We start from the raw sequence: 10,912 nt of genomic DNA on the forward strand, positions 1-10,912 counted from the left end.
TTTGCCCAGTGTGTGGACAGAGAAGTGATAAAGTATTTGTCACTATATGCAACTGGTTGAGCCTTTCAACGCTCAAAAAAACCCTGTGATAAATTGCTGCGGTTCTTTCTCTGAATTTCTAAACTTTTGCTTTCTCAACAGTGCTCCACCACAAGAGTGAGAGTAGAAACAATCCAGGTGCAAAGTTGTCAGTAAGGTTGGGTACCAAAATCATACAAAGTTGGTAACTACCGGACTGAATCACAACGCAGATTCCTGTGCCACATTTTGGTACCTCCGCTATTTTCTGAAATAGTTGCCGTCTTTAAAGGCAACATAAACATCACAGCATGTGTCTGGTTAACATTATAGTGACTCTGGTGGCAACACACTCTCTACATGGCTGTGACAGCACGTAACGGAAGCCTTCAGTTAACTGGTAGCTACGCCAGTTTCGAGTCGACACAAAATGCCTAAAGCTAAACTGTCGAAAGTGTGGCTGTATTTCACAGGTTTTATATATTATGATGTGATTTTGTCATGTAAATGTGTTCAAGAGGTTTGCACTTCATGATCTTCATTCAGATTTCTTCAACTTCATTCATATTTGTAAATTTCAACTTCCAATTTACCAATAGTGGGTCACGTCAAAACAAAAAATGTGTGTAAAAACTGTGTAATAACTTCAGCTTGTACTCAACCTCTTATACACTTACTTCATATCCTTTAAACAACATTACCTGTGCTTCTCCTAAATATTAAATTTTATGCCCTATCTTATTTCCCATGTACATGCCCCCCCGCTTTCCATATCAACAGAAAATATTTGCTGTAACTGCTGCACTGATAATACACAAATGCACTCTCAAAGGCCAGAGCCTGAAAATGCATCAGCACTGAACATGTCTCTTTATTTTTCTCATTTTCAAGCTGAGTGTTTTGACAAAAGACGATCCGATTCCAGGTTTCACTTCACAGTCCAGAAAACAAAATGGGGATCTAAAACATGACTTCATTTTTCCGCACTTGAGCTTCTTCTATAATTAATCTGTAATGATACAAATAGAAAGTCTTTTATCTCGCCATGTTTGGACAAATTTTTTTTTTCTGACATCAATCACTAGTCTGTTTCACTTCCCTGGCTCATTCAAAATTCAGCAGTTATGCTTTTAACTGAACCAGACGGACAAAATAACATCACTCAAAGTGCTGCTCCTCTCACCGGTTACCTGTTAGATGAAGAACTGATCTGACGATTTCAACGATTACCTTTTTTACAAAGCGCGGTGAGGTCTGGCCCCGAGCTACACTGCAGACCTTAAAGCCCCCTGTGAGCTCGCCTGCAGCCTCAGATTCTGCTTATGGCTGGTGCAAATGTTTCTGTGTCTGAGAGTAAAGATGACCAGGCTATTACCATTTAAGGCTCTGAACTAAGGAAGGACCTGCGCAAAGATCTTCAGCTGGCAAAATACGAATCAAATTACTTGATATTAACTTTGATCACGCAGGATTTGGAGGATGTTTTTGTCTGAATGTTGCTCTACAGTATACAATAAAAGTCAAAATAACAAGTGCGCTTTCTTGTAATTAATCTGCACAAGGCTTATTATGCCTCGGGCCAGTAGGCGGCGGAGAGTTTGAAAAGCGGCACAGCACAGGGAGAATCTGAGTCGACCCAAAGACGCGGCGGAGAGCAAGAGGGGAAAAGGGAGGTGGAAACCTCTGTTGACACCTGGTCTGTATGATAATGCGATTGGTGTATGATGGCTCGGAGTTTGAAAGGCACTTTGTCCAATTAGAAGTGTGCAGCAAATTTCCACCTGCCCCTGACAGAGATGAAGTGGCTCTTTCAGAAGACACTGTGGCACTGAGCCAGCGAAGAGAGCCCAAACACCGCAAGTGGAGCAAGCAGAAATTAATGAGCATCACAAGCCACACTTGTTTAACACAAGATGACATCGTATGAATATTCCCTCAGTTAAACCGTTTCATGCTATATTTCAATTCCACACAAACTAAGTTACAACCTCAACAAAAGGCTGAACAAAAGTATTTAGCATTCAGCAAAAACGAAAACTGTTGAAAGTGGAGAAAAAATAACTCTGGATTGGTACATTAACATAACTTGAAAGCAACAGATCATCGTGCAATGAGAAAAGCTTCAAGTTCTTGAAAAGTTCATAGTTCAGCGTATAAGGAACGTCTGCTCAATATGCCAGGACCAACATCAACCAAAGGCCTTCATCTGCCTATTTCTGTACGTCTATTTCTGTCTGTCACATAAAAATAGGCTTTTAACAACCGAGCATGACGTTAATTATTGCCTCTTAAGCACTGCATTAGTAAAATAAAGCCCCAAATATTGATTGATCAGACAGATGATATTTGTCAGCGAACGAGAGCAGGATTCGTGTATCACACGTGGAGAAGAGTGTCGTTCAATCACTGTCAGAAGGCAGCACGGCAGCGCGCTGATTGAGGCCCATCGTGCCGCGCTCTTAACACGCCTCCTAAAGCAATCAATCCTCAGACACACGCCAGAACCAAATATTCATTAGTGACTTTTTCACATTCAAACGTCGCCATTTCAAAAGTAACAAAAGAGCAGAATTGTCTTTGTCGGCACGTTATGATTCGGTGACACACTGTGTGAGGCGCAAACAATTGTGATCATCTTCTATTATTTGAAGTGTAAGGAGTTGTGTTCATTATTGTCGTCTGCTGCATGAAAAAACTCTACATGAACAACCACATTATTTCACAAAGACTACAGAGTAACAATTCACCACAAACAGACTAAATGTTACAGTGTGAAACAAATACAACTGATAAGCTTAGATTTGTTTCATATAAAAACATTGACTCAGTAAAAATATTTGTTTGGACAACACATTAACTAGTATGAGATAATAGTTTCCCACAGAGTGATTCAACATGATTAATACTGGTGGGTGTTGTTTAACTACTCCAGCCAAATGGCCCTCTATAACTGGTAAAGGAAAAAAAAAAAAAAGAGAGAGATGGGATGCGATGTTAATAATTAGTTGCTTCTACTCTGGAAAAAAAAAATTCTGTCCAACCTCACAAGATTTTAATCAAAGGCTGAAAATAGTAGCTGATTGTAATCGGCACTCAGAAGTCACCAGGGGTGTTTGAAGAGCCCGTCAAGCCTGAGAGTGGAGCTAATTCGATTAAGTGGCGGCAGTACCTGGAGGGGACGGATCCGTATCTCTCCCTTTTTTATTTATGAGATTAAGTTGCACTTGTTATTCCAATATAAATAATCAAGCCAACAGAAATGACACTGATTTCCTAGTTGTTTTTTAGCTCCAAAAGTTTTTTGTTTGTTCCAGGTGACGAATAAACTTTGGTAAGTAACAGTCTCATGCAGCGCTGATGTAACAGAAATGACGGCAGAGTACCTGATATGCGTGTTACACTATTCCTCAATATTGTTACTGTATCTCATGTGACAGAGCCTAAGCAAATCGGAGCCGACACGCTTGAACTTGCTTTGCTCCTGCAACTCTGCATTTGATTTTAATTTATTGAATTTGGAGGATTGAAGACACTGTTTTACATTGAGCAGATGAAAAACAGCAACTTCACATTCAGTGAAAAAATAATGCAGAGATTTACAAAAAAAAGTAAAAACACACATTCTCCAGACTTCAACTGAAACAAAACCAATAGTTTCCACCTCCTCTAGTCTATGTATAACTAATACACAGTGTGAATGCATAAAAGATGACACTGTTAAATTACATTTTTATTACTCTAACCAAAGAGGAAGCACACACTCTTCAGTCTTTCTTCTGTTGCTCGTTGGTGCTGGACGGACGACAATATGCAACAGATATTTCCTCTCTCATCTTAGTCTGATGTTGTATCGCTGCTCTCAACAGAGTCTTTACAACAGAGCTGCCACGAGGGCCATTAAGCCTATGGAAAGCACGATAAATAATGGTTAAGAGGCTCTTGAGGTGTGCCGTTTGAATAACATACTTTAGATTTTACAACGTAACCTCTTCCTGTTTCAAAGAGTGCACATGCACATAACGTCTGGGGGGGAACCTCCGTGGCACGGAGATCATTCTGATTTGTCTCTCAAGTGTTTAACACATCAGTTCTCTGCGGCCTGTGTTAAACAGTGAGGAATCAGTGGTTTAACAATATATATTTTCTCTGAGTGCTTTAGGTTTACATGACTTGACACAGATGATGTGAAGCAGCATGAGCGTACGGTATGTGTCCGGTCTGATTTTGATGAAAGGTTAAAGGGGTGATGGTTTGAAAGATACAGCTGGTCCGAGCTACTGACTGAGCGCTGGGATTTTTAATGTGAGGGGCTTATACCTGCTCGGGAGCCTTTGCACCCTCCAACACTCGGGGAGATGTGAAAGGCTTGGCCCTATATGAGGCATAAGAATTCCTCAGAGTGATCCTTTAGGCCCCTCTCACCACTTCTGTCCCTCTAGGCCTCTTCTGAGAGGCCCTTTTCATATCAAAGAGAAACAGAGCCGCACAACGCCAGTACTTAGGTCGCAGTGTACCACATTAAATTTAGACTCCTTTAACGCCCTCCAATAATGCATCTGGAGTATTTCCGGTCATTACTATTCAGACTTTTCTATCTAAGATACAAACTTCTGTAAATAGGCCATAGATCTGAGCTATCGTTCACCACTGGAGATTTCACATCAAATCTGGTGTCTGTCACCAGCTGAAACTTCCTCGCCAGCCCCAGTTAAGCCACTGGTGACTCAAACTCCAAAATAAACTGTCCCGCAAGGCACAAAGTTTGATATTTGGTTTAAGTTAGCTTTGACTTCCAAACTTTTCTTTAATTAATATAACCTATTAGGCTTCGCACTGCGTTGCCTGTAATAAAAATCCAATTAATATTTTTAAAATATATATTACCACACACTACAACATCTGCAGAATGTGTCCCTGTAGTACGGTTTTGTTAAAATATTTTTTTCAAATCCTTAAATTTTTTGCTCAGCATCTACTGAGCGAATCCTGAGCGGTTTAACGTTTTTTAACGTGCCAGCGCCAGTTAACAACTTGTACAACCGTTGCACTTGAAAAAAAATTCCTGTACTGATTGAAAGCACATGGACTCAAATCACTTGAACCTCAGTAAATCAAGTTTTCTGCATCATATTAAAGGCGCCACAGAATACAAATCAGAAAAACACAATTGCACAAAGTAGATATAAATGTCTATAGATTTCCGAGTGGTTAGCCTTAAAACTACTGGTCCAGATGTTTAGATTTATAGAGGGAGTTATGGGTGAGGTGCGAGCTAAGGCAATGGCCTGCCTGCCTGCCAACAGCAGCGTCCTGTCAGTGTGTAAACTTTCACTGGCAGGGAGGGACCAACAGTTCGTCTACAAAGCAGCTTCCTACAATAAAATCCACAGGAGTCCTTTCATGCCACTTCCCTTCCACCAAATACAGCATTCCACCTCACATCATCAGACCTATTACATGATTTACAAACCCTTCACATGACAGATATTGAAAATGTTATGCTCCAGGGATGAAAAAACAAAGAAATCTTAAAATCCAGAGAGCACGCCATAGAGGCTGCATTGCTACATTAAACTCAACCAAAGTGGTTAGAGCCGCCTGACCAAGAAAATAACAGTCGACTTCCAGCCTTGTACTCAGGCTAGTGGAGCTCAAACATTCAAATGTCTGCTATTTAAAAACGAGCACTACCAAAAACATTTAGTTTACAAGGTCTCCTAAAATTTATTGTATGTGTTTTATTTCTTTTGCTAAGTTTGACATGTTTACCAACAATGCAGGCTATCGAGGTGGAATTTAAAACAAAAATAATGGGTTTACAAGTGAAACTGAGATATTTATATCACAACTAAGACATTTTAAAAAATGAAAACAAACCTTCTATTAAAAGAATCAAAGATCGCACTTGGACAGAATATTTAGATGCATCACACAAAGCTGCACCAGTTTTTAAAAAAGATTGAAGAAAAAGAATTGGATTGTGACATAAAAATATTCAGATACTACAATAGATATTCAAATCCACAGAGGGGAGCAAGATTAAATAAAATAATATATATTTTAATTTCAATCACATAATAAATATGCAGTACAATTTGAGCCGTACAATCAGTTTATAGATTTTATTTATTATTTTGGAGTGTTAGTGAGGAAGAAAGTGCTGCAAACATGACATGACATAGCCTAAATCAGTGCTCGTTTAACTACTAATCCTGGTGTTATGTTGACATTCACTGGTACATCCTCCTTAGATAATAACAATGCCGCTCAAATGTAATTTGACCTTTGAGGCTCATAACAGAACTTTTTTTCACAGATAGTGCTGCCAAAGTCTAAACTGAGAAAGGATGTAATCGTTGACGCAACAGCTCAGTGTACATGAGAAGAAATACTGTTTATGTTTAATCATTTACACTGACTGGTGTTTGGTGCTGTTAGCCAAAGGAGAGGTTACTGATCAAATACTGTATTTTGACTTCAAATAGGCTGATTGTTAACATTTAACAATGTTAACTGTCTGACAGGAACCAATAGAAGGGCTGAAGAAATTATCACTGCAGCCACATTAAAGAATTTATAACGTAGGCAGACTGAAACTCCATATTGCTATAGGCAGTCGCCCAGAAAAAAAGAGAACCCAAATGGAGTTCCTCTCCCGGCTCTGCACGAGCTGAAGGCTCAACTATAAGCCTGTACCTGTATCTTCATGCTCTCCAGCGGGCAGGGAGCCCTGATTCACTGAATTCGAGAATGCCACAGCCTCAATAATGTTGCTGTCCACTCGAGTGGCATGCAAGCCCCATGCCAACCCTTGAGCTCTCTGAGATTTTGTGTAAAAACCTTTCTCTTTTTTTTTTTGCCTCTGTTTCCCTGCACCGTCTTGTGTCAACAACAACTAAATAAATGCTTCCACTCCAGCTAAGAGATCACATTTCACTTGACCCAAAATAAAATGGCTAGATGAAGGTGCGGTTAGGTGTTCATTAAGAGAAGACTGAATATTTGTTTCCTGTGCCTTTCTAGTTCAGATTAGCTACTTAAATGTGCCGTGTCGTGTGAGATTTATTTGTGTGAGAAGAAATCATCACTTTAACCTTTTTTAAATCTTTTTTCCTTAAATTATAACAAAGATGCATGACAGGAAAATCTACGGTGGCACTAAATGTTATGACATCATAGAATGAAAGCTGGTATTTAGTGCGAAAAAGGTCAAAAGAGATAGACTGTAGATATGACACTAAGGGAGACTAATAAGCAGGACACACTGCAGTACTGTGGAACACAACATCAAACTAAACCTGGTGACGACTTCTACAATTTCAATTATTTTATGCTTTAGCCCTAAATTCCACCAGTTTAAATAACAAAACCAAGCACTGTATAACAGGCCGATGTGCTATACTAACACAGTACTATACGCAAATGCACACACGGCACTGATACTCAAACAAAGTCATGTTAACAGAGGATCCAGGAAACCGGAGCTCCTATCAGGGCTGCGGCTCCGGAGCTTCCCTGTGCGGCTGTGAGGTTTCCAGCCTCTGCAGAGAGCACCACCTTACATAACCAAGCCATTAATATTGATTGTTTCCAAATTTGCAAACTGAGGGATCTTGCTATATGAAAATAACACCCTTTCTTCTTTCAAGTAATGATATCTACAGCCCTCCCAGGCCTGTTCTCTGACCTGCTCATGTCTTACAGCACAGCTTCTGCTGAAGTAAGCCGTTTCTACTTAAAAAAGAAAAAAGAAAAAAAAAGGTATTAGCACTCAGGGTTAAAAACAGTAAACGCTCTGCATGCAGGATAAGAAATGTGCATCTACAGAAAGTCTAATACAGCTGGTGTAAAGGGGGGAACTGCGCTTGAGCAAGTGTCTGTCGCCTCTCAGACGCTGTGTTGTCTGAGCGTTGAACTGTAATCCTAAACAATGTCTTAGAAAGTCTGTTTCACTGCTGTGACCTTTTTATAGTTTGATTTTTTTTAGGAATCCTGCGCTGAACTGTGGCACTGCAAAAAACCAAGTGCAGTTTACTCCTCAATGGAACACTTGTAGTTTTACATGAATGCTTTATTAAATAAAGCAACGGAGCGATCATTTCTTAGCCTATCTTCCTGCTCTCTTCCATGATATTCTAAATATCCCTGTATATTTTATCTCTTAGATAACTTGCCATTTAAATTATGACTTCAGTTCATTTTAAAACAAATAAAGGTCCACCGAAAGGTCAGTTGAAGCGGCATTATATTGACTGTGTAAACACACTCCAACATGTTTAAGAGTATTTACAGTAGGCGGCAGAGCACAATAGCTTGATGTTACAATATGAAACTGTACAAGAAAGTTATTATTAAAAAATTTGTCTTTGAAAATTGAGCAGACGTCATACACTAGGTCATTGGAATGTTTCACATTAGGATTTGAACTGCACAGATAAAATCAGAGCAGTTTTACACACATGTTTACCAGCTATAAGTTTTTTAAAAAGTTCCCCAAACTTTTCCTCCAGGCTTCTTCTACGTCAACCCTTCAACAACCGGTCCTATTCTTTGAGAAAAGGTCAGAATAAAGTTTCAGAGCAAGGAAACTTTGAGGCAGCAGATGTTGTCCCACCGAACATGTTTTTTTTCACCCATTCAGAATTACATAACAGACCAAAGGCGCTCTTTTTTCCCCCTGTCTTTCTTTTTCCCAGACGCACTTTAATCATGTGCATAAAAGGGTGGGGTGAATATGGGTCAGCAGGTTAGGAGTGTCTCAAAGTCAGACTTGTGAAAAAAGAAATCAATCCACGGAGCCTCCCAACTACCTGTCTTTGCCCCGCGATTACATAAGTGCTGTGTGGCTGTGCCAGCCCACAAAGTCACTCAGTTTCCCCTCTGCTGCTGTGTAAATACTCGCTACAGCTGCAGCCGCTTCGTGTTATTTATTGAATTGAACGGACCTGTGGTGATCAGGAGGACTTGGAAGGGGCTGAACTCTTTGTGTGAAAGTGAGGGGAAAGATACGCGATGGTGATTTCTGCTCTCGGTTGCTCGCCTGTTTATGGCTAAACCTGTTACATAACCAGCTTACATTCCACATTCATCATATCACACTCTAAATATACCCTTGCGCACAGGAAGAGTGCGCACACACAAGAAAAACCCCCCGTGCAATGAATGAATTGTCACGTCTGCAGCCGTTTTTCGCCGTAGCGCGTTACGGCTTCTCTGCTCGTCGGGAAATCAGCAGAGAGAAAGAAAAGAGAAATCAGTATTTCTCTGAACTTGGATGAGCCCGGTTAGTAAAGACAGCCGAGAGGGGGTGTGGTTAAATACTGTCTGTACTGTACAACAGGGACGGGACGTGGTGGATAAATCATGTAAAATGCTCCTCAGCAGCATTACGCACACACTTTATTTGATGAGGCTACGTGATATAACAGTTTATTTATTTTTGATTGTTATTGTTATGTGGTCATGTGGAGGCTTAGTCGCACCGGCCCTGCAGCGCCTTCGTGCTCGCAACAGTGTTTTGAGAGCTGGCGCTAAACAAATTACAGCTGCTGGGGCGTCTTTTTCCCCTTTTGGCACACGGGAACAGGCTGGATGTGTTAGCGGGAGATGCATAAAAAACAATCCGGCCAGCCAGACGGCGCTGTGTGTGCGTGCTGTATCACGAATAGTGGAGGGAGGACATGTCAGAACAAGAAAAGGGGGACTGATCGATACCCTGGCCCGCAGTTTCCCAAAAAGTTCACTTTCGCCACTTTGACAATGACGCGTCGGGGCGCACAGGTTGGCCTGCGTTCGGCACCGTGAGCAGCTCCTGTCGGTCACTTTTAACTTGCTGGCTAATTGATTTATCTTGCAGCGGGAGTAAATGTGACATCTGGGACCGTATCACCCCCCCCTATGATCTGAGCTGTCAGTGGAGCCGGAGCACCAGCAACACACACCGAGGCACAGCACCACCGAACGGCCCAAAACACAGAAAAACAAGCCGCTGTGGCACTAAACCGAAAGCCGTGTCTGCTGTGGTTTGCTGGGTTTAGGCAGTGCGCTGTTATTTATGCGGGGGAGCGATTTAATTCATTTTGAAGTTTGATGTTTTTAATGAATAACCCCCTCGGTCGGCGTGTGATCCAAAGCGAAACGCGGTCCACTTACCTCTGTTGGTGCTGGAGCAGGTCTGTCTTCGAACCGGGGCTGGATGGTCCGCTTTCCGGAGCGTCTCCAGGTTTACCGGGGTTTCCCTGACCGGGGTAGCCGGCTCCGAGGCGCTGTTGCCCGGATCGCTCGCTGGATCTGGCGGGGACTCCATGTTGAATCTCGGATTTTACTGTTGAACTAAGCGCTAATGCTGGAAACTAATTCTACGTGATCTGTGAGCTCCGACCCTACGCCTTGCTATCTAATTTAGACTAGAAGTAAGAAATGAGAAATGCGAGTGTGTCTAGGGGTGGGTGTGTAGGTCTGATTGTCCACTAGCAGCGCTAGTGAGAGCTCCAGTCATGCACACTGGGAAGGGAGAGGTTGTCAATAGCCGAAGAATGGATGTAGGCCTGAAAGTAATCCATGCTGATCGACCCGCAGCAGCTTTACATGGAAATTATAATGTTTTATTACTGTCTAACGTCGATCAGCTGTTTTCTACATGTTTGCATGCAAGTTGGACAAATTGTTTAAAATATCCCTTATGAGCTGCTGCAGAGTTTGAAAGTGAAAATACATCATATCATGCATCAGCACATGATCCAGACCATTTTATAAGTGGCCATAATACATTTATATGAAAACACTGGGTTTTTATTTTTTCTTTCTTCTGAAATCAGCTTAATTTCTACTTTCATCCTCATAATAATAATCACCGAGAAGAAGGATGTTTGCAAGTTTATACTGAGGAATAATT

General features: G+C 41.2%; 1 protein-coding gene across 1 annotated transcript in view; it reads right to left on the reverse strand.

The window, feature by feature from the left end:
• Nucleotides 1-10,506, reverse strand: part of roraa (RAR-related orphan receptor A, paralog a) — a 181,838-nt gene extending 171,332 nt beyond the window's left edge. Inside the window, exon 1 of the mRNA XM_035156670.2 lies at nt 10,171-10,506. Coding sequence (XP_035012561.1) covers nt 10,171-10,324 — 154 coding nt within the window. The 5' untranslated portion in view covers nt 10,325-10,506. The remainder of the gene's footprint in view (nt 1-10,170) is intronic.
• Nucleotides 10,507-10,912: the final 406 nt, after the last annotated feature.

Source organism: Hippoglossus stenolepis, chromosome 5, assembly GCF_022539355.2.
Source record: "Hippoglossus stenolepis isolate QCI-W04-F060 chromosome 5, HSTE1.2, whole genome shotgun sequence".
NCBI classification, from domain to species: Eukaryota; Metazoa; Chordata; class Actinopteri; order Pleuronectiformes; family Pleuronectidae; genus Hippoglossus; species Hippoglossus stenolepis.